The sequence below is a fragment of the Cryptotermes secundus genome, unplaced genomic scaffold, assembly GCF_002891405.2.
Source record: "Cryptotermes secundus unplaced genomic scaffold, Csec_1.0 scaffold344, whole genome shotgun sequence".
Lineage (NCBI taxonomy): Eukaryota > Metazoa > Arthropoda > Insecta > Blattodea > Kalotermitidae > Cryptotermes > Cryptotermes secundus.
In genome coordinates, this window is record NW_019742446.1 from 953,094 (window position 1) to 978,476 (window position 25,383).

Consider the following 25,383-nt stretch of genomic DNA (forward strand, 5'->3'; position numbering starts at 1 on the left):
ATGACCTTGTGTTAATGGCTAAGGAAGAAACTGTGCTACAGGGCATGATTGATAGACTAATTGAAATTGGAAGGTGTTATGGCATGGAAATGAATGTGGAGAAAACAAAAGTAATGAAAATTTCGAGACAACCAACCCCAGTCACAATAAAGATAGACCAAAAACAACTGGAGAATGTGAAATGTTTTAAATATTTGGGTAGCTTGTTAACAGATGAGGGAAGGTGTACTAGTGAAATTAAATCCAGGATTGCCATGGCAAAAGCTGCATTTAGCAAGAAGAAGAATCTTTTTACCAGCAAATTGGACTTAAATTTGAGGAGGAAACTAGTGAAATGCTACATTTGGAGCATAGCTCTGTATGGGGCTTAAACATGGACACTTAGGGCAGTAGATCAGAAATATCTGGAAAGTTTCGAAATGTGGTGTTGGAGAAGGATGGAGAAGATCAGTTGGACCGATTATGTGAGAAATGAAGAAGTGTTAATTATAGTCAGTGAGCAGAGGAATATCCTACACAAAATAAGAAAATGGAAGGCTAACTGGATTGGTCATGTTTTACGCAGAAACTGCCTTCTAAAAGAAATTATTGAAGGAAAGATAGAGGCGGATAGAAGTGACAAGAAGACGAGGAAGAAGACGTAAGAAGATGCTGGATGACCTTGGGGACAGACGAGGATACTGTCATTTGAAGGAGAAATCTCTAGATCGTATTAAGTGGAGGAATTGTCTTGGAAGAGACTGTGGACCTGTCGCCTGACAGATTACTGATGATGATGATGTTACTACAAACTCAGGATGTAAATGTGTTAAAAAATATATGAGGGAAAAAGAGCAGAGGGGAAGACAGAGAGAGAGGGAGAAGTCTGCCTAGAAAGAAGACACAAAGGGAAAAAGACACCCATGTACTGAGAGCAAATAAATTGTCAGTAATTAAATGCACACTTACCAGTATGAAGTAGCGTGGTTGCATGCCTTTTCTGGATAGCTTGGATAGCTCTCCATCCTTAAGAAACATGCGCCCTGGTTTGATTATCTCATAATTACCCAACTGGGACTGTAGCTGAAGAAGTTTACTAAGGTGATCCTTGAGAGTGAAGTAAAGTCCATTATCAGGTGTTGACGACCATCATGAGATCAGTAAAAATGACATATATGACTGATAGGAAATAATCAGTAACTAAACTTCAGTTCATATGTTCTGAGCACTCAATGTATATGAACAGTTTTAGCTTATCTCATATTCTGACTTTGCACACAATGCTAGATCATATGTGCCTCAAATTTCATGGGAACAAGGTTCACTTTTCAAAATCTGATGACTGTTTTTTTCAGCCATAATCTTACAACAGACATCACAAGAGCTATAGAAATACCTGTGGTGGGATATATGTCCTGCATAAAGTTTAAATATCAAATATTACTACCATAAGTCTGGTTCCAAAACATCTTTTTTAATCAACACATGTAAGCATAAAACGTAGCATACCTGCAAGTATTATGTTTTTGGACATTATCCATCGTCCCGTCTATTTTCTAAAAAATCGTCCTGTTTATTTTTCAAAACACAACGTTTTGGAGACCGGATTCTGTCCCTGTCCTCAGGTAAAACCTATTCGGCTGGGTCCAATAGACAGAACTAGTCCCTATCTCCAGACGTCTGGAGAAAGTGGTAATGTCCTATTAATATTGAAGGGGCTGATAAAAACCACCGAATTCTGCAGGTGGGAGATCTGGTATCTAGACCAAGATTGAAGCCTGAAACGTCTCAAACATGAAACACAGCGCTGATTATCACTCCATTATGTCTAGTACAGGTACAGCTGTCCTTGTGCTCAATTAATTAAGCATTACATCATGAAGATGTGTATCTTTTAAACTCAGAAAATACACAAAATGATATACATAACTTGACAAAAGACAATACTGTCACACATGAATTCATGTTAACATAAGTTACGGTAAGTACAAAATTGACATCAGCTGTACCCAAACTTTTAAAATATTTTATTTTAATTATGTAAGGTTTCCTTTAGCACTGGATGCCCCTGAGGATGGCCAATTAAGGCCACAAAATTTCTGACTGTTAGAACTATTTAACAGTTAAAAAATTGGATACACTTGATGGCAATTTTATATTTATCTTAAGGATAAACATCAATTCAGATCTCTTGTCATTTTAATTACAAATGAACACACTTACCCCTAGTTTGATGCTCCTGTTTGCATGATCAGCCACATCACAAACTATTTTTAATGCGGTGCGAGTGTCATCCAAGTCAGGAGAGAAGGGAGATAAATGGTGGAGGTAGTCCTCCAGAAGCAGGCGATACTGAGGAATCCGCTGCACAGGTTTCAACATGTAGTGCTTCAGTGACAGTTTCTGGCAACGAGGAGATGCTTCAAACTCTTTCACTACTTTTGCAAATCTGTGATACTTCTGACAGCATTCATCCAAGTAAATACACTGTGATTCAAAGTTCTGAATGTATGATGTGTAAAGTTTCAAGAAAGGTCCCTTCCTAACAATTACATCTGCTATCTTCTTAATAGAGTTCCAGTTATTTATTCGGATTTCCAAATCACGAAGCAGATCTTCATTCAGACTCCGAAGTTGAGGCAAGCTATTGAGAATCTTATCTAATTCTGCATCAGGGATAACAGGATACCTTTGTCTAGCTGCAACTGCATGTACTGCTTGCCTGAAATCCACACTCAAAAGCTTCAATACATCAATAAAGGCTCTTTCAGAAGTCATCAGTTCCTGAGCAATATAAAATGCTTTTTTATCCTGACGCGTTTCCTCTACCTGAGAATGATTTTCATCTCTGTCCTCTGGATTTATTTCTGTTTCATTTTCTGATTCTGAATGGTGATACATTTCAAAACTCTCTTCTGACACAGGTACATCACTTTTCTGATCAGTATCTAATGCACTCAATGTGCTCAGCCCACTTGGTGGTCTGCTACCATCAAGAATAGTGAAGTTAAATCCACCAACTTCAATCTCTTGTATCTCTGCAGATGCGCTTTCGGTCACTTCCACAACTGGAATCTGTTCCTTTTCTGGCTCCTCTTCCCTTTTCGTTTGGTCAAAATTCTCTCGACTATCACAGTAAAAGTGACTATTTGAATCCCTTATGAGCTTCTGCTTCCGATTTCCCTTCCCAAAGGAACCCAGCCATGTAGATAATTTACTCTGCACAAGATTGCTTCTATCCTCAGCATCACTACCTGTGTGGTCAACCTCCTCAAATGAACTCTGTCGTGCTGTAGTGTCTGAGCTATCCAAGTCACCCAGCACTCCACTAGAAAGTTCCCCTTCATCACACCACAATGAATGTGTCTTTGACTTATGCTTATGTGCACAGGGAAGGCGGTGCAGAGTTGTCTCAGGTGAAGGTGAATCATCTTTCCAATTACTCCATGACAGCCTCCGTCGGGGTAGCTTACCTAATTCTTTCATTTCCAGTTTTCTCTTCACTAGTAATGAAGCTTCTAATAACCTATACTCTGTATCATCACTGCCTGCATTCTGAGACACATCAGCATCTACCAGAGAAATTACATCTCTCTCTTTCACAAGGACTTGTTCATTACACTTAACCTCAAAATTATCTACAGCATTATTCACAGATATATCACTGTTATCCTTCACACTGTCTACAGACTCAGTATTTGTGAAAACTGCCACTTCACTTTCAGAAAACTTTTCACTTCTTGAATATATTATATGATACAACTCAGAACTGTTCCCCTCAACAGCACGATGCTCAGCACTGTCAAGATCACTCCCAGAAACAGAAAGCTTGGATGACTGCCATTTTACATTGCCTGGTTTCAAGTCTTCTTGAGCCTCTGCTGAAGAACATTCCAGATATGAATCGCTGTGTTTTTCTTCTGCAGGTGCAGAGAATGGACTTGTAATTAAAGATTTCTCGGCAAGAGAGTGCACTTCAGTCTCCACAAGCAATGAACTTGAAGTTGAAGATTCCTTTGCAGGTAATTTTACCTCAAGCTCCACGACTGGTGAAATGTTCCCACTTGTTACTGAAGTCTTGTTGTCTACTGAACAAATATGACTAACACAATCATTGTTATCTGTGATCGTAAAATCCAAGTCACTAGTATTTAAAACCTTATCTTGTGAGATTACACAATCATTGTCTAAGTGCAATGAATTCAATGTTTCACACTCATCCACTACATTAACTTCTTTTCCACGTACACCTACTTCCTTCACAACCTCTGTCTCATTTGGTTCATTCATAGCTTCAATGTTCTGACAAATCCTGTTTTTCTCAAAGCTCTCACATGCTTCTGTAATAATTTTTTCTACTTTACTAACTGAACTCTCATTCTTTGGTCCAGGTAGAATTAACTTTCCTTCAATTACAGCCATCTGTTCCTGTACCTCTGCATCATCAGCATCTATGACACAGTCAGAACATTCTTTTCGTTCTTCAGCTGTCTGCCTGCGGTTTTTCTTCAAACTGTAATTCACTTCTGCATAAAGAGGAATACTATGAGGATGTCCACATTGTTTCTTCTTCTGACGTGGAGGTGGAACAGGTGTATTCTTGTTCCCTAAACTACATGACTCTTCTTGGTTCACTAGATATGATGCAAAGTCTGCAGGCATGTTCCTTCCCAAACTAGCACTCTTAGCTTTTGCTTCAACATACCTGAAAGCATTAGTTCTCCCCAAGCTTGCGCTCTTCTCTTTCGTAGTTTGCCAGTGCATCTGCAGTGCTTCAAAATTGGATCCAGACCCTGGCACAGCATGAGTTGCATGACAATTCCACTCTTTTCTCTTCAGTGGTAACTGAGGTTTTTCATCAAAACCCTTAAAGGGTTCTCCTTTAAAGGACTGATGTTTGGGTGAGCGTGGGGGTCGAACAGGGCTGTCACTTTTTACAGTGTCAGAAAAACCCTCAAATTCTTCCAATTTTGCAACTGGAGCCTTAATGTGAAGAGGAAATCTCCTGTTTGCAATTTGTCCACGGTTATTTGTAGATGCTGAGTTGAGAGATGGTGGTTTCTTTTTTTTAGAATGAACAGCTAGTTCTTTGCCATTTGTTGCTATTGACGGGACTAGATTGGAACGTGCAGGAATGAGCGGTCTTGAGCCAAGATTTGGAGAAGTGGTATGAATGTTTGGTGACGTTTGAGGTTTCGGTAAAAGTGGAGGTTTCACTGATGGTTTGTCAATACTGCACTTCATCACATCACAACACTGAGTCCTTTCTCTGGTTGCTGCACCAAGCATGCCATCCAGGGCTTCAGCAGGCTTAGTTTTGTGCACATCAGTCTTCTTCTCAACAGCTGTTTCCTTGCAAGCACTGACAATTTCATCATAAATGTGGTCATCCTTGGCCCTTCCTCCCCCTTGCAATCTGCTGTCACATCTAGAAAAGTACAAAATTATTAAATGCATTACTTACATCATTAAGCTAACCTTTATCATGAAACTAATCTGCCTGCTTCTTCTAGATGCAACATAAGCAAATCACTGAATTTAGTGTCTGCTCTCGATTAAAAGGTTCTGAAAACACCGAGACAGAGAGAGAAGTAAGACTCATGCAAATGTGATTCATACAATTTCATATGTACTAAAATTATAAAAATGAATATATTTGATAAGAAATGCATTGAATTTATGTTCTTTACCACACTCAACTACGTAACTTATTTCCAGATTTATGGAAGATATTGGATTTCAACCATTTTTTAAATGTCATATACTGTAATCTAAAAATACACAGTCCAAATGCAAAAATATTTTCACAGACTCAGTAATTTTTTAATTAGTTTCAGTTATTTGCTTAAACTATACTCAGTTACAACGTACACTGCTGAGCTTTTCCTAGCCATTTACATTCAGAAAATATCTAAACATGCCACTTCTACTGTCTACAAAATACTAAAAACATCATCCATTTCCATGAAGTCAATTCTTATTATGTTTTTATAGCAAAAGCATAAGAATCAGCAGCGCTGTATGCAGTCAGACACAAAATGTGCAGCACACAATTGACGATATGGTGTGTCGTATAAGCATCTGACAGGTGACTGCAGCATACTTAGTCTAATGAAGGCTTCCTATACAATATGCAAACATTATCCCTCTGAATTTTTTTAATTATTTACTGTTAAAATAACGCTACTTTGACTAGCTCAGATTATATACCATCTAACTATATCACGATTAGCAAATACTGTAACAAGTTTGAAACAATGCAGAAGGTAGCTGTAACATAATCTGAAGGACTGTCCAGATACTGGCCCAGGGGGATTGAAGGAAACCATGATAACCTTTCAGGGCAGATGGTCTCCAGCCCAACAGTTGAATCTCAGACCTATCAAACATGAAGCAAGACAGCTACCCACTGGACTGAAACGATCAGTCCCCAAGCATTCAGTACATGATAATTCCAGATGATGCATCTTTCAAAATAAGCAGTTATTTGTTTTATTACCTATGTACACACTCAAACATGACTCTAACTGAAGATAAGAGCTGACAATGCTACCAGAGATATCCCATAATCTCTGATCTCTCTTTTGATAAACCAGGAAGTGTAACTTAAACTGACACAGATACTACAAGAACATTCCTAAAATACTTTACACACTTCTAACATTCATATTACTGAAATTTTACATGATACTGCAGTAACATAGAATTCATTCTCACACATGAATAAATAGATTCACCAAGAGAATTTGTAGAAGATGAGAATTTGTACAATTTATTACTAATTATGAAGACTCTGACTGTTAGTGGTAGGACTGTCACAAACCTTACATTAATCAGTCAGGTTAATACCACTTCAAGTGATTACTGCTTTTTATTTTTCAATCAAAATAATATGAAGGTTGCTTCTTCTGTTTATATTCTAATTGCACATAAAACTTACATTAAAACATATGCAGAAAAGATGATATTATAGAAATGGCAATTACTTAAAATTTTAAATTTGTAACCATAAAATTTGTCTTTCAATTGACATTTCCTTCAACTTACACTCTTACTGTCCACACCAGTAGCAAATCAAATAATACTTAACAAATAAAAAGAAATTTCATTAATGTTAAAATAATTGTTAAGTATTATCTGGTCAAATTATAGCTTTAAAATCAATGCGACTGCAATGTCTTTAATTAGACTCAGCACCTACCGATACTAATATCTAATGGATCTACACACAAGATTTCATAAGACAACACAAATTTCAACTGTAAAGGAAAAATGCCGCCACAGCATGGCACAGGTTTATTTGACAATCTGCTAATCATAAATGGCTATTACTCCACTAACAATACATTATACATATAAACAAATACATGTTAAAAGTTTCACTTTATTAACAAATTAATTATTCAATTAAGGCAGTACATTAACAAATGGTATTTACCAGACTCGAAATATATACTTGAATTCACAGCCCTGATACACAAAATTATTATGCAATTAAATTAATGTGGACATCTTTTTCTATATTTTTCTGAACTGTCACTGAATTTCTACCACACCACATGCTGTTACGCCCCAGAAGACAGTGCTCGCCTTGTTAAAATCTCTTTGCATACTGAAAAGCAACGGAACTAGTCAAAACAGAAAATGGAAGTACAGTAGGATATATCAAACCACTGATAAAGCATTGAGATTCTGTTCAAGAGGGCTAGGCTTCACTAATATGTGTGTTCACATCTTGTCACTATAATGTAAGACATCTGCTTAAGCATTTCCTAACATCCCTCAGAGCATACTCGGGCAAAATACTGAACATATAATACATTGCACAATCTTTCTCATGTGTCTTACAAGTCATGCAAAAGAACCGGATACTGGAAGGTTAATTTTTTGGATGTGGCATGTGCAATTTGTTTAGTAGTCTTAAGTGAACTTTGTTAAAATTGTTCAGACAGCATCCAACAGTCACTTCCTCTAGTTAGTTAGTTATTTAGAGAGGGTGGGTTTCCCCATGCACCGCGACCAGTTTGATCTATTGTGCTTCCCTCTATGATATTCTACCAGTCTCTATACCCTACCGATAAATGGTGCGTACCATCAGTCCTGCCGAGCAAGCGAGTTCGGCCACATGCTTAGCGGTATCTATAATGCTTCCCCCATCTATCAGAGGCCTTAGAGACTATTGTTGGGCGGGAAACGTCCTGGAATTTGGTTCAGTGATCCCCTTTGGGGATATGAGGTTCTTTTACGTGCCGTAAAGTTACGACACGGGACACACAGCTTAAAGTCTCTCCCGGAGGACTTGTTCCCTGAATTTTTCTGCCCTTAAAAATTCGACGACCTCCGCCAGGTATTTGAACCCGCGTACCACGAGTGGGAACGTTACCTCTAGACTACGGAGGCCGCTGTCACTTCCTCTAACTCTGGGACACATTTTTAATACAACTGTTTATATATTAATACCTCAATACTGGTTTTTCTCAGTAACACTAGTTTCTCTATGAGAATGTGAATACTATATTAAAATGATGCTGGTATGTGATACTTACAATTATACCAATCCTCTAGATAAGGCAAGTCCTGGAGAGAGTAACAATATCTCAACAAAACAGCAGAAATATAACTTTGAATATCTGTGTCAGAACTACTCAGTACTCTCCCTAGAGATGTAAAAAGTAAACTGATTGGAACGGCATGTCAAGTACGGTGATTAGTGTGGCGACAATCATACTTGGATCAGTGTACCAGTACTTTCTTGTATTTCCACCATCTCTCACAGATGGAAGGTACATTGTGGATAAGGTGTCAGTAAAAGAGACTGTAGGAAGAATGAATTTAAATCATACTGTTCACAAGGAGGAGGTAAGTGCTCAGTGGGTAGCTTCCAGTCTAGCCACAATACACACCCAAGGATTGAAATGATCCAAGCCATTCTGGATATGTCAACCAGTAAGCCCAGCTACTTATTTCTAAGCTACGTGCCTTAAAGAACTAAGCTACAACAGCATGTAATTGAGTTGGGCACCATGGATTAAAAGAGAATATTAAAAGAAATAATAAAATCTGTAAATTATATATGCAGCTGGAAAAGTACTATTAAATAATCTTTATAGTATCCTGTTGGGTGTCATTTACAAAAAGATACTGACGCTGATCATTCTGAGCCCTTATTTATTTGGATGATTATAGATGACCATAAAATTTATTTCTAATTAATTCTCGGTAATTTTAATTTCAAAAAGTTTTATGTTTCGATATTACTGGAAATGTATTGTGATTTGTAATATTGTATTTCATTGTCTGGGACGTGCAATACGGTGTTTATGTTGAAATTTTCTAGATTCTGGCAGGACCAAGGAGTCCGGAGTTCTGACATTTACGAGCAGTCATAAATTCAGCTCGGGTACAGGGAACCGGACGCGCCTAAAAGGACAGGTCAGAACTTGTTACAGTTGCCTGTGAATGAGGGCCAGTATGATTGAGTTGCCTCGTTCAAGCTTCCTTACGGAAGATGGGATGACATGTATATGTCCACACCATGGAGAATTCAAATTTTTCGAATTCCCGGCATGGGTTGTGCAAGCCATTCCACACAAAGGGAGACTTTCACCATATTCCAAAGTGTACGGATGTGACCCTTGCATGCTCCAAGACCTAGCTTGCAGATCGTGTAACGCTATAACTTAAAGCATAAGGATATATAAAATTAACAGTGGTTTGGAGAACAAAAAGGTGAATAAACGTCAATTGGATCAACTCCCAGAATACCGCTTTCTTCGGCATTGCTACCCTGAGACTCATTCAAAACTGACCCAGCTAGTTTCCTGTATCTATACCGACCTTCCTTAGTTTGATCTGTGAGGACAACTTGCAGTGGCCATCATACACTCTCCTAAGGTAGAAACAGGTGTAGCAGGGATAGCACCATTCCGACTGAGCTGATATAAACAAAGGCGGGTTGGAAAAGAGCAGTGTTAATACAATCTGGGACAGCTGCACGACAAATAATAAAAAAGAAACAAAACAGACACTACTGTGTCAACATTTCTTTCTATTCATTGTTGGTGGCAACGCTGCACAATTTGACCATTTTCTTGGGTCCTCTTCAGGCATACATGAATAACAGTTTAGCTTCTGTTAATCAATATGAATTCACATGGTGTCTGTATGATTATTCTATACTGACAATTATATCTTAATTTTAAAATGTGCTTCAAATATAGTTAAAATTAGACACTAAACCTGATAGTAAATGGATAAAAATTAAAATTACCATTAAAATTCGAATTAAAATGGCTATTAAGGTATTTATAGCCAATGTTACAAATTCCATTTAAGCCTTGTGCCTGCTACATATCATGTGTGTGTTGTTTGTTGTTCACCTATGGTAGTGATATTGTGTAGCTCCTTCTGAATATAGGTCATGTCGGTTTTTGACCTTTCTGGAAAATGAGTATATATATTTATGACTGATATTATATAGGGTGTCATGTTATATTCCTATCAATAACAGTTACCTATTAAACGCATGAATACGTTGTTGTTGCTACCACCAACAAATAAAAATAAATTTTAACACAGTAGTGTCTATTTGGTTTTTTTTATTATTATTTGCTGTGTGACTGTCCAAAACTGTATCATTTCTGATCATTAAATAACGACTCAATCAACTGATCAATCTCTCTCTGCTTTTCAAAAAGTTCTTAGCATTTCTCAGTTCTGAAACTGTTTCATCTGCATGGGAAAACTAACATATGACTGAACTCTCCAAGTATTGAGGGAGTGTAGTGATGAGTTCTGAAGAAAAATGCAAACAAATGGTCATGTTTAAGTGGACTCAAATATTCGTCTCAACACTTTGTGGACTGGTGGCATATTATTGTGATTTTAGGACACATTACGTTGAAACACACTATACCTTGCACTGGTGCCAGGCAGATGCATGACTGGTGTGTGATAGACCTCTTGAATGTTTGCTTCGTAGTCAGTAACATGCCACCGCTGTTTTCCTTCCCCACTCCAAAAGAAAATGCCTTTGTTCATCTTCCAGCTGCATGCACCAGGCAGGAAGTTACTAGTGCAAAATGGATCAAGGTCGGAAGAGGTTGAGGTCCAAGCGCTTTTTTGGAGAACAAGAAATATCTGACTTGTTCTCCGATGAGCTATCTGACGTCCCTTGTGAATCTGCTAGTGATAGTGACTCACAATCTGATAGTGAGTGTGGCAGGGGCAAACAAACAAAATTATGGCCACAGAGAGTGAAAGCGAAAGTGAAAGTGACAGTAGCTCTGACAAAAGTGCAGGTAGCAACATTACAGAGACAGCCACATGGGGAAAAGTAGACAAAACACCTACTTTGGGACAGTTTACTGGAAATCCAGGGGTGAAGCAAATTCCATCAGACCCAAATCCACAATTCACAATTCGAGCATGGTTGATGTTCAAAGGAGACATGGACAGGTAAAGTAGCCTGTTTGTATTTCCAAGTATAATATGTTCATGAAGGGAGTTTATAGAGCCGACCAGTACTTGGCCTATTATTCTCTTCCTTGGAAAACAGTAAAGTGGACAAAGAAAGTTGCCTTGTGGCTCATAAATTGTGCCATTTTCAATTCATTTTTGGTTTTCAAAAATCTAAACCCTCATTCAAAATTGAAATACAAGGCATTTCTGCTGAATGTGGCAAAAGCCTGGGCTACAGACCAGATGGTGGCAGCAGAACCAGCAGCAGACACAGACTTAGTGCAACTGGGTCCATCAACTCCCACCCCATGCAGGCCTCATGTGGACCCCCCTGGGTGACTCTCGGGTGACATGCAGAAACATACCCACGTGAAAATTGTGAAGAGTGAACATGCCAAGGGGAAGCAGCCTTCTAGGCGATGCCGTGTTTGCGCAGTACACAACAAAAGGAGTATGACTGTCTACATGTGCAAGTTCTGTGTAATGCCACTTCACAAAGGGGAATGTTTCCAGAAATATCACATTCTCGAGCACTTATAGGAGCACTGGTAAGTGTTCTCCAAAAATTGTAGTTCATAAAATTAATTAGAAGATTTTATATTAATTTTTAAAGTGACCAGTGCACAAGTTAAGGTAGTAGGTTTAAAAATGCCGGTCCCCAGGGTGATTTAAATATTTAAATTGCCGGTCCGTGAAGTGTTAAAATATGCAGCCAGTGGGGCTGGCTCTGAATATTTTATTAAACATATCTGAGAAATAGCATACAGATGAAGAGCACAGCATTTAATAAAACATGATTTATAAATAATAGAGAGACCTTGATTCTCTAAATGTGTCAGAGGACTGAGAACTAATAGGAAGAACATTCACTGTTAGTACCATCTCAACATATGAATAATAAGGAAATTAAACCACATAATGATTCCTGTAGGATGAGGTGGGCAGGGCATGTAGCACAAATGGGGGGGATGAGGAATGCATATAGGATATTGGTGGAAAGCTAGAAGAAAAGAGTGTAACTGTCCAGTTTATGGGATGGTCAATTGATGCTTGTGTATGGTTAGGGTTTTGTGAAATTCCTCACTTTCGCCTCACAATTTGAAATTTTGCTCCTGAGACAAGCAGCAAGTGGCTTGGGTCAAGCTTGAAGCCAGCTGCCCATTCGTAAATCAGTGAATTTAATGCGTGAAACAAGGCGGAGTTCTTTAGAAATTCTAAACTTGACAGGGGAAGTCATAAATTTAGCAGCGTCGTTTCCTGCTACCCCAAAATCTCAGTTTGACAGCCACGCAGCAGGTGGCAAAGTTCACCCCTAAACTGTACACTAGTGGTTATTCGTTTTCCTAATTGGAGGAGAATGATAAGCAACCTCCCAGTCTGCCCGGTCCAGCCAATCATCGTCTGAAGTGGGAGGTCCTTTGCCCGAATTTTGGGTAACCAGGGCAAATATTTACCATTCAGAGGGTGCTTGGCAAGGAGTTTTAAAGTTACATTCACCGGGGGTACACGTGTTCTGATCCCCGCAAACATGCCCTGTGGTGACTATTAAGTGTGCGTCCCAGAACAGTAGGTAAGCCTACATCCACGAATCTGTGAAGAGTGGCGCCCACCGCGACGGCCGATATCACGACAAGGGTGACTAGAGGCAGTGAGGAGCCAGCACAAACAATCAGTGGTTAAGTGCCGGCGCAAACGCGTGAAGAAAGGGCAGCGGATCTACCTACGAACGCCACAGCAGCGCAGACGACTGCCACTGCAGCTGTCAGGGACCACACCCCAGGGGCCAAGAGGAAATACGGACGGAGTCGCAACCTAGCTTCCAGAGCGCGGAGGGCCGCCTAACACAACAACATCGAACACGCAACACCAAGGTTAGTCAAGTGACACACATGGCCAGCCGAACGCTTCGGAACCGGGTTATAGAAGTGGAGCAGGCTGAAAGTGAGAATATGTCGGGGGTATTTTCTGCAGACCTGTCGTGTGACCAGGGGGATTGTGTTGAAAGAGAGGGGTCAAGTGTAGCAGTGGAAAGTCTGGATGAATTAGGAGACCAGGTTAGGAACACGATGGAAGTGACGATACAAGCCCAGAGTGAAAATATTTCAGTCGACTCCCCCGCTGTACCGAGTTATTTACAAGACTTATTCGCCAGCATGACTGCATCGATGAAGACTGAGAACGAAGAACTGGCCAGTAAGTTAGAGGATAAGTTAAAGGAGAGTAATAAGGAACTGCAGAGTAGAGTAGAGGAGAAATTAAGGGAGAGTAATGATCAGATGAGAGAGGAGATCCGGAGGGAAAACGAGAAACTGGTAGAGCAGTTTCGACTAGATAATCAAAAACTCAGCCAAGAATTTTCAAGGAAACTTCAGGCCGAAACGTCTAAAGTGTCTCGCCAGGTTAGGCAACTACAGGGTGACACGGACAGGGAATTACAAATGGTGCAGGAGAAGCTTCAGGGAATCAGTTCGGAGTTCGAGACCCGGCTGGAACAGCAATCCCGGAGCAACCAGGAGTTGACTGGTGAACTCTCCGGCAAAGTTCTGGAAGTCAGGACGGAGGTAGATTTAATTGGCGATCAGGTAATTCACCTGGCTAATGATATAGAAATATTAAAGGGCGACCTGGTAAAACGTGCAGAGGACTTAGAAAAACGGCAGGGGGAGAGCACCGCACAGCTAAACAAAGCGGCAGAAACCGAAAAACTTGGAAACGAACGCAAGTTCGAGCTATTAAATTCCGCGATTGGTAAACTGAAGGACAAGCTTGCCCGAGCGACTCCCATGACTTGTGGTACAGAAGTAACACAAATCAGGGAAGTGACGAACGCTGTTCATGGCTCTCCCACTCCACCGCCCACTGCTAATATAGCTAGAATAGAAAATGTACAATGCAGTTGTAATTCGAATTCATGTTCTGTGTGTGTGAATGGGGTTGCTGTGTGTGAGAGTACTATAGAGCCTGTACGCCATCACTCGGCGAACAATTATTTGAGTTGCGCTGACTTCCCGTTGCCTCAGTTCGACGATAGCTCGGAGGTTAACCCGATATTTCATCTAAATCAGCTGGATGAATTCATGAGGCTCAGGAGTGTGCCTAAGCCCCTCCAGCTATCGCTAGCCTTCAAATCTATAGTGGGTGCTGTAGGCAAACAGTGGGTGGCCACTGTAGCCCGAAACCTGAGTGACTATGAGCAATTTAAGGTAGCATTTTCCGGTAACTATTGGTCAAAGTCAAAGCAAAGCCTAGTCCGTTGCAGTTTGTATCAAGACAGGTTCAATCCCAGGTCTGGTTTATCTCTGTCCAGCCATTTCCTAAAGTACGCTACCATGGCCTCTTATTTGGAACCCAGGCCCTCTGACACAGAAGTAATTGAGGCGGTCAGACATCACTTTCCAGTAATGGTCCAGAGGGCAATGATAGGCTACAATCTGAGTACGGTAGGGGAGACCTTGGACCTGTTGAAAAGGGTAGAGATGATGGAAGGGGACGGGTCATACCGAGGTTCGAACCCGGTAACCCACCAACCCGATCCGACTCCCAGAGGGAATCCGCCTAGCCGTGGGGGATATGAAAGATCACGCCCCAACCAATATTACGCAAGGCGAGTACAGTACAACAGCTGGAACGATTACTGCCGCTATGACAACCGGCGTGGACACCCGACGCGCGGAGGGTTTGGATCATCCGCTAGGGATACGGAGCCGGTCAACAGCCGCCCCGCGGCAGGGAACTCCTTGAACCCCCACGCTCCCACCTTCGCCGGCACCGATGGACAACGTCGCGCTGGGGACTTGGGAAACTAGAGCAGGGAGTTGTTGAGGACCGAATGACTCTCGCCAGTAAAAACAACGAACCGACAGGTCCACCTCACAGGCTAAGCGTCCAGGGCGAGACTTCAGTAAACGTTAATGGACCAGTAAATTTTAGATGAGGGAATCGAACCAGAGGCTATAGGGGGATTGATACTGTTCTTCATAAATGAGAACGACTTAGCTTGCTGCCCGCAAGTGAACATTTCGTTCGGGAACGGCATTTCAGCTAGCGCCCTTTTAGACACAGGAAGCGACGCGAACATCTTGACCGAAAAGCTTTATGATCGGCTGATAGAGGCAGGGATAGCTGTGCCCATGCTGCCGCTAGAAAATGTAGCACTAGTCACGGCATTTGGCAGGAGGACAAAGGGGATTAAGAAGCAGGCGTTCATAGAATTTTTTGTAGGCGAGGATAGGTTTGAGGCTATTTTCTTAATATCTCCACAGTTAATTAATTCGGCCNCTATTTTAGGCTCATCATTCGCTAAGGAATATGGGATCACTATTGATTTTGTTACTAAATGTTTTTACTATGGGAGAGATGGAAGCAGGAAGGGACATTCGTTCGATCAAAGTTCCGGGCCATTGGACGCCAGAAATGATGAGCGGGAGTCGAAGGGAGATCCTTCCCATAAATGTTTTGGTGTCACCCATGACCTGAAAACCCCAGCTGTAGGCAATGACCCACTTCACCCAGCTGTTAAAGCCAGCTGTGATGCCACCCAGACAGAAGCAGGTAGAAAGGGAAAAGAATGGCTTGTTGAGGAAGAAAGTTGTATTTTGAATTGTGCTACCGTGAATGGTAGTTATGTAGGGCAGAGGACCCTGTTAAATGGCGCCGCGGGCGACCAAGAGTTATTAGTAGATGGAGAAGTGCATGAAGAAGAGTGTCCGAGGGAGATTTATGGCAGCCTGGTTGAGAGCCTATGCGAAGAAGAAACGGCTGGCCTTAAGGAAGTTAATGTAAGAAGAACAGAGAGTAACCTACTCCAACCCACCCCTATCCAAACGTCAGAACTCGACATCCATGACTCACGCTCACTGAAGAAGGCGGATTTGTGTGCTCTGATCGACACGAATGACAATATGAATGTGTCCCAGAAAGAATGTTTGATTGATTTATTGAGTAGTTATATGAAATGTTTCACCGTCAGACCTGGCAGGTGTAACATTTTTGAGTATAGATTTCAGGTAGACGAAGCTAAACCCATAGTAGGATATTCTCGCCCCATCCCCTTTGCTGTCCGCCCCGCCGTTCGAGACCAGATTAAGCAAATGCTGCAGGATGGCATTTTAGAATTTAGTAATTCGCCCTTCCTTAACCCTTTGTCTGTGGTTCATAAGGGAAATAAGAAAATTAGGATTTGTGTGGACGCCAGGAAGGTGAACCAGCATACCGTCCCGGATAGAGAGCGCACCCCACCTTTACAAGAGTTACTGCAAAAATTTGAAGGAGCGCAGTTCATGACCACCCTAGATCTGACCTCTGTGTATTTACAAATTCCGCTGCACAGAGACTCCCGGAAGTACACCACATTTTTGTTCGATTCTACTGTGCACCAGTACGCGCGCACGCCATACGGGTTCCGATATTCACTATCCGCTTTTGTCAGAGCCCTGAAATTGGCCTTTGGTGGTGAGACTGATGAGTTCGTTGTGTTTTACGTGGACGATGTCTTGGTATTTTCTAAAAAAGTTTCGGGGAGCATCTCAGGCACTTGGAAATTGTTCTAAATAAATTGGCGAGAGCAGGCTTTACATTGAATGCGGCTAATTGCCTATTCTGCCAGAAGGAGATCAGATTTGTTTAACTTGGGCCACCTTAAGCCTTACTTGGACAGTGTGGACTAGTGTTAGTATAATGGCATACTGGTCAAGAGGGAAGTGATGATAAATTTGTAGTAAGAACGAATGAATCCAGTTAAATTTTTTGGTATCAAGAGGTCAGGCAGTTAAATTATCCGAAATTTGAGGAATTGTGTGTGGGAAGAGTTGCTCAGTAATTGCTGCGCTGGGGTGATGGCTGTGTGAATACCAACTTTCTATGTAGGCCTGCGCGCCTTTGTATGGAAATACTTGTAAAAAGGATAACAGAGAGGGCTTGTAAATGTGTAACTTTCAATCGGTTTTGGCAAGGAGTGAATGAGGAAAGGCAGGAGAAAGTTGGAACTCATAGGTCTGAAAGAGAATGGGCGAGGGAGAGAGAATTAAGTTTACGCTCGCCTAAATTCTAATGGTAGGAACCAACCATTGTTATGGTCAGCGTGTCACCGAAAAATATTACATACTTGTATGGGTATGTTAGGACAATGAAAATGTTAGCCTGTATGAACCGAATTGTAGGAGATGAGTTGCCAGCAAAGTGTAAGACCTGGTAGTGTGAAACAAGCTGTAAATCCGAGGTGACAAAGCAACTTAGGGAGTGAGGTATTGTCCAGTGAGGCCCATAAATGTGGCAATGTGCGAGTGAACCAGAAGTAAACTTCAAGAAAGTGGTCAGAACAATGGTAGCGACATGAGCAACAACAGGACTGGAACGGGTACAAACTAGAAGTGAGCCAATAAACAATTTTAGCTGTAAGATGTGAGTTTCAGAAGTCTGAGAAAATGTATTGGAGTCAAAGAAAGGGACAACAAGGGACTTTGTATTGTCAGCCCATTTAAGTATTGTCTCAATGACTGTGTGAATTTTCATTTGTTATTTTAGGATTTACTGAAGGGTACTGTTTGTAGGAAAGGGGAAGAAAGCCACCTAAATTTTCAGATGTGTTGTACATGGTAAGCCTCTTGCTATTGCTGCCAGCGGTGGACCATACGGTCAATTAAGCTATTGTCTATTTACATTTAGTGTGTATTTTTTCTAGGCTTAAGCATTTGTGTGTGGAAATGGAGGAGAAACGGCAGTAAGACGAAATGTTGACATATTCAGGCTGTGCCATTATAGTCATTATTTTGCTTGGGAGGTTGTAACTGTCCAGTTTATGGGATGGTCAACTGATGCTTGTGTATGGTTAGGGTTTTGTGAAATTCCTCACTTTCGCCTCACAATTTGAAATTTTCCCCCTGAGACAAGCAGCAAGTGGCTTGGGTCAAGCTTGAAGCCAGCTGCCCATTCGTAAATCAGTGAATTTAATGCGTGAAACAAGGCGGAGTTCTTTAGAAATTCTAAACTTGACAGGGGAAGTCATAAATTTAGCAGCGTCGTTTCCTACTACCCCAAAATCTCAGTTTGACAGCCACGCAGCAGGTGGCAAAGTTCACCCCTAAACTGTACACTAGTGGATATTCGATTTCCTAATTGGAGGAGAATGATAAGCAACCTCCCAGTCTGCCCAGTCCAGCCAATCATCATCTGAAGTGGGAGGTCCTTTGCCCGAATTTTGGGTAACCAGGGCAAATATTTACCATTCAGAGGGTGCTTGGCAAGGAGGACTTTTAAAGTTACATTCACCGGGGGTACACGTGTTCTGATCCCCGCAAACACGCCCTGTGGTGACTATTAAGTGTGCGTCCCAGAACAGTAAGTAAGCCTACATCCACGAATCTGTGAAGTGTATCACTACGGGGCTGTCTCTATTTAATTAGTGCAAATTTAATAAAGACTCCATGCAGTTAATTGGTGTTGAGGTGACTTCCCTACGCCTAAAGCCCCACTAATCACCCAAGTTGTGGCCAGTCAACACGCCCTGAGAGGAGTCGAATTGCTCTACCGGAGCTAGCAGAACCGAAGGACGGTTACAAGAGACTACTGGGAATACCAAGTAGTAGGTGGGTGGACAACATTAAAACACATCCGAGGGAAATAGGATGGGATGGAATGGATTGANTCACTACGGGGCTGTCTCTATTTAATTAGTGCAAATTTAATAAAGACTCCATGCAGTTAATTGGTGTTGAGGTGACTTCCCTACGCCTAAAGCCCCACTAATCACCCAAGTTGTGGCCAGTCAACACGCCCTGAGAGGAGTCGAATTGCTCTACCGGAGCTAGCAGAACCGAAGGACGGTTACAAGAGACTACTGGGAATACCAAGTAGTAGGTGGGTGGACAACATTAAAACACATCCGAGGGAAATAGGATGGGATGGAATGGATTGAATTGATCTGGCTCAGGATAGGGAATTGTGGAGGGCTCTTGTGAACACGGTAATGAACCTTCTGGTTCCATAAAATGCTGGGAAATTCTTGAGTAGCTGCAGAATTGGTGGCTCCTCCAGAATGGCTCAGCTCACAAGAGTAAGTAAGTAATGATCCTTGTATCTACTGTATCCAAGTCTAATATTCCTTAGTACTCATGACTATGTGCTTTACAGAAAATGGATAAAAAGACATGCAGCTAACCTTCCTTTGTAAGAATCACCGTGGATTACTAAAGCTGGTCCTGCCAAATGGCCTAATAATGGGGGTTTTGGTGGTGTGGGTGGCTTTCTCTTTCCTAAAACATAATACAACAATGAGATTAAAAAACAACACATACTTCTTCTTACATCTCACAGCCTGTGTCTTATATATAATGTATCCTTCTGTGGTTTCACCATGGCATAGCTGAAGCCAGAAGAAAACTGACATTTTGTATTTGGGCTACTATAGTGTTACTATTATCTTGCTGAATATACCTCCTATGCATTTTAATTCAGAGAGATGGTCTCCATATATATTGCTTATATTTAATCTACTTCGATAGAGCCAATTTTGACAGAATCTTGTGACTGCAGGGCCCCTATATTTTGAAGGTAGATTATTTACAGTAAGTGAACACAAACCAATAATGGATGAGCTCTTAAGGCCAAATACTATTGAAATCCGTCCAATCATTCAGGCACTAACAAGGCATATATACATTACAGACAAATGGCATTCCAAAAACCACTGTTTTGTCATCAGAGGAGCTGAAAAGGTATATCTGTCAAAGACTGGATATAAATTCTTCTCACAATCACAATAGCGCCTCATACTATGTACACGAGAAAGTAAAAAGGTATCAATCTCACCTATAAACCATCCAACAAAATGGCAACCAATCTCTGAAAAACAATGGAAAAATAATTCTAGACACAAAAAACCCATGCTTACAAGATCCCTTTCTTGCACGGCAGTGGCATCGGCTAAAGTTGCCGTTCCATCTTCAAGCACTTCAGACACATTAGATTAGAGAATTAGTGAACAGCAGTGGCCACATGATCTACACCAAACACAGCACTGACCATAACAAAATTCCAGCTCTTGCTAGCATCCAATCTTTCTGTCCCCACACAGCACAGAAAGCATAAAATTATTCCCACGACTTCAATCATGAAAATGGATAATAAGAGAGAAAACCTGGCCTCACATCTTTCTGCACTAACCTTTCTTTTGACCTACAGTACTGTATCAAGACCCACTGTCAATAGTCTCCCCAATTGCCTCCTTACACCTGTATATTAGTTCATTCCCCCTTCCACTCCATACTCACCCTGAAGATGGCAACAACTGCAACATGCTCTGAAGCATTGGAACACCGTGAACAAATGCTGTGTATAACCTCCAAAAGCCACAGTTCCAATACACTGTTCTCATCCACAAATATAATATCATTGACAAATTCTTTTAGCTTACCTGGAACAGCTGCCATCGCTGCAGTCAGCCATGAGCGACAAGGTTATCTGGTATCTGCAATTAGGAAAATATTAGTAACTTTTATGGTCAAAGAGTAAACCAAGCAAGGAACAGTCAATGTTACTGCCTACTTCTTCCTGACTTCCTGCTTGGCTTACTCTTCAACCCTGTAGATGCAGGCAGTCCATCGGAAATGTCAATGGACTGCTACTGGACTGCACTGCACCACATCCCAGAAGATAGCACTGTTTATTGTCCCTGCTGTGAGAACCTCAAATCAAACATGCATAGTCACGTGAAAGTAAAAGTGTTGGGAAAAGATATATTATTAAACAATATGTTAGTCTAGATTAAAGCTTCTGAAGTACAGCTACACTCAGCTAGAAAACCAAAGTAAATACACTTCCGAATTATAAATCAGAGGGCTAAATCTGTATCTTTCAATGCAGCAAAACAGCAACTGAAACTGGGATTTTGAGAGACTACATATTCTGTTAAAGAAACATCAAACATCTTTTCACATATTTGCACATCACCCTCTGAAATGGCTGCTGATGCAGTACTTGATATACTGTACTGCAAATGGAGGCTACTGACATACAGAGCAGAATTTGACACATTCTTCCAGACCAACAACCTTCAGCTTTATGCCATTTCAATTACATCATTGCTTGAACTTCCTAGACTTGTGAGCAAGATAAGGTGCTCACTTATGAATTAACATTGCAGAGTGAATTATTTCCTCTAACATCAAAGTGGGCATTGGTCACCTCATCAAAGACAAGCCACATCACGTATCTCATTAATGGTGCGTAATTTAAAATTATCCTGCATGTTACATATGATAACACTAATTATAAATACCTTAAACTTAATTTATGTCAATAATGAACACTGCAGTTGTCTGCCATAAGTTTCACCTACACTCATAAAAGATTGCATATCCCTGATATATGGTGTTGAAAGAGAAATAGTTAAGGTACATAAGGTACAACGGATTGGAGAGGTGATTAGAGGAAGCACTAATGGCCCCTTTAAAATTTCCTTTCCTGGAATATGCCAAAAGGAACCATAAAATTGACAAGGTAGCACAGTGGCAAGGCTATATACTAGTACTCGGAGGTGTTAATTTCAAATTCTGGCCAGGACACCAGCTATCCAGAGTGAGATTTTTGTATATTTCCTCAGCTGCACCAGGCAAATGTTGGGAGAGTCTCTTGATCAGGCCAGAACTATTTCTTTCCAAATCCTTTCCAATTCAGCACTCATCTATCATCCATCCATTCAATGCTACACAGTCCAGGTACTGAAAACACTGTTAAATAACATCCCTCTCCCCACTTCACAAGGGCATCCAATATCTGGCCAAGATTTGAAATGGGGGCAATGTGAATATGGAGTGTTAATTGCAAACCCAATTTCATACCTCTTTTCTGATACAGGAAGCGATTAAACTAGAAACTACATCTACACATGATGGCCCACTAACTGTAGCATGATCATTATTTTTCGTGTAGGAAATGCCACCACCAACAAGCAGACCAGGTTAGTTTCAATATTTGTACATGCTTTGTTGTGAATTGTTTGATTAAATAAAAGAGTCAAACACAAATAGTGCAGTTGAGTAGATCACAAACCAATCCCTTGATCAATACATTTGGGAAATCAAGCATGCACGGTCATCATCAAAAAACCACCATGTTTAGAAATGAGTATGACACAGAAACACTTCCTGTGAGGTTCCAGGACACAAAAATATAACTGATCAACTCACTCTAAGATTTCCACATAGGAAAAAAAAAGAAAGAAAGAAAGAAAAAGAAGAAGAAGAAGAAGAAGTAAAGGTATCCCTGTAGTTGGCCGTGGAGGCCCATAGGGTTGTGAGATGTTGAGGTTTCCATATTTTCTAGACAATCAGTTCATAGATGGCAGCAAGGTTCTCAGCTCTATGTGCCGGCCACCCTTTACCCCCAAGAATATTCCAAGAATATTCCTGGTAATCATTTCTGCTAGAGGCTGAGTCAACCCCAGGGCCACAGTTAGGCCGGAACGATTATGTCAATTGAAAAAAATCCAATGACCTCATCGGGACTTGAACCTGCAACCTTCCGGCTTGTAGCTGTTGCCTAAACCAACTACGCTACCGCGTGCCCTGAAGATTGGCACCTGCATTGTGATTTTACTATTAAATAACAATAATGACTGACCCACTAATAATAAGATGACACCTGTTGACAAAACACAACATACCTACAGACTGACAAACAGGGAATCTACGTGATATTATTTCTGACTGTACCTGCAGCTTAACTGATTTTCAAGGTACACCAAAGGAAAAAATCCAGAAATGTCTTCTTCCCCCTGGGTTAAAAAAATTGAAGGTAATCTACCAAACATTAATAATATAAATTAAAACTATTTTTAAACACAATTATCATTCTATCCTGCATACTTTGGAGTGATCAGTAAAAACAGTCTTAATATGGTTCAAACACAAATCTGTTACACACATTTTTTGACTGCCTTCCCCTTCCGCAAAAAATCTAAGTGATCTGCAGGTTTAAATTTTGCTCTGACAATGTTTCAAACATACTGCTTTCAAACGAACCGCTTACTAAAACGCTTGAGGTCATATTAAAGCTACACCAGAGTAGATGATGATGATGATGGTGAAGAAGAAGAAGAATGACGACTTTCTACTTCTGAGACATCCCATTTAATAATATGATGGAGGTCACTGAGCAAGTGAACTCAGCAGCAATCAGTGCAACATATATACTTTGTCAAATGTTGGATAGGAAAGTAGCCTACCTGGCAGACTTCCTCAGTTTTATGACAAAAAATTAACCATGTTATAATATCTTGAAATACATGCTGCTTCCTTCCTCATACTTACTAATACACCACACAAAATCATCCTCACGTTTGATTGGCTTATATATAATTCATTCATTATTACATCATAACTTCAGTAGCATATAGAATATACTGTTACACTGGCAAGTTCCACTTTCTGGAATGTCCTGCTAATTTAGAGATAACTGAAAATTATTCTGCTTGTTATTCTTTTGTAACCACAACTGTCACCCAGTTTAAAGGAGGTTGGAATCCATTAGGTCCTTGTACATGTGGAATCTAGTGATAAGGCACAGGTCACATGGAGGTTCAAGCTTCATCCTGGGTGATTCTCATGACAGAAAAACAGAATTTCAATGTCATGAGACCAAACTTCATTACATAACACTTCATACAAAACAAGCAACATTCTCATATCCAAACGGAACAATGGATTACATAATAAGGTTGTTCCTAACGTCTTTCTTTATTTACTGCCACTGTCTTAACTGCTTGTATTATGTAACATAAAATAAGAAATTATAGGATGATTATGAACGGTGATTAGGAAAGGATATGGATGCAGCATTACCCTCTCTGATTCACACCATTTATCTGCACCTGATGATGGTGTATAACACTCAGAAATAAACACTAGGAAACACAATATTTCAGAAACTGGATCTGTTTCCATCCACAGGTGAGGAGGGAAACATGTACTCTGTTGGGTCCCTTAGAAAGAGCTAACCTCAATCACGCCCCCTTACCTGAGGACAGAAACAGATCAAGTTTCCACAATGTTGTGTTTTCTAGTTTTTGGGATACAGCATGATGGACGAAGTCTGAAAACCCAGTAATTCTCACCAAATTCAACACACTTTGATGTACAATCTGCCGATTCTCTGACTTAGGGAATACATACTCACTTACTTACTCATGGAGCTGAGCCCTTCTGGAGGAGCCGCCAATTCTGCAGCTACTCAAGAATTTCCCAGCATTTTATGGAACCTGAAGGTTCATTACCATGTTCACAAGAGCCCTCCACTGGTCCCTATCCTGAGCCAGATCAATCCAATCAATACCATCCCATACTATTTCTCTAAGATCCATTTTAATATTGTCCACCCACCTACGCCTTGGTCTTCCCAGTGGTCTCTTCATTCTGGCTTTCCCACCAATATCCTATACGCATTTGTCTGCCCCATTCGTGCTACATGCCCTGCCCAACTCATCCTCCTTGACTTGATCATTCTAGTTATACTTGGAGAAGAGTACAAGTTATGAAGCTCCTCATTATGAAGTTTTCTCCAACCTCCTGTCACTTCATCTCTCTTCGGTCCAAATATTTTCCTCAACACCCTGTTCCCCAACACCCTCAGGCTATGTTCCTCCCTTAATGTCAGAGACCAAGTTTCACATCCATACAGAACCACAGGCAAAATTATAATTTTGTATATTCTAATTTTTATGTTTTTGGACAGCAGACGAGAAGACAAAAGGTTCTGGACTGTTTTGAAATGGTATAAATCGCCAGGTAGTGATCAAATTCTGGCAGAACTTATTCAAGCAGGAGGTGAAATATTACATTCTAAGATCCACAATCTAAATAATTCTATTTGGCATAAGGAAAAACTGTCTGATCAGTGGAAGGAGTCTATTATTGTACCAGTTCACAAAAAGGGTGATAAAACTGACTGTAG

The 25,383-nt window shown here is 40.7% G+C and overlaps 1 protein-coding gene across 3 annotated transcripts in view; it reads right to left on the minus strand.

The window, feature by feature from the left end:
• Nucleotides 1-25,383, minus strand: part of LOC111873163 (FYVE, RhoGEF and PH domain-containing protein 6) — a 51,048-nt gene that overhangs the window by 22,139 nt on the left and 3,526 nt on the right. For 2 of the 3 annotated variants that reach the window (XM_023867645.2, XM_023867643.2), the window contains exons 2-5: nt 20,849-20,902; nt 19,595-19,688; nt 2,203-5,407; nt 949-1,086 (exon numbers count right to left, since the gene is read on the minus strand). In XM_023867645.2, the coding sequence (XP_023723413.1) occupies nt 949-1,086; nt 2,203-5,407; nt 19,595-19,688; nt 20,849-20,864 (3,453 nt within the window). In that variant the 5' untranslated portion in view covers nt 20,865-20,902. Of the gene's footprint in view, nt 1-948; nt 1,087-2,202; nt 5,408-8,525; nt 8,557-19,594; nt 19,689-20,848; nt 20,903-25,383 lie in introns of those variants that run through there. The other variant, XM_023867646.2, reaches the window with a different exon arrangement.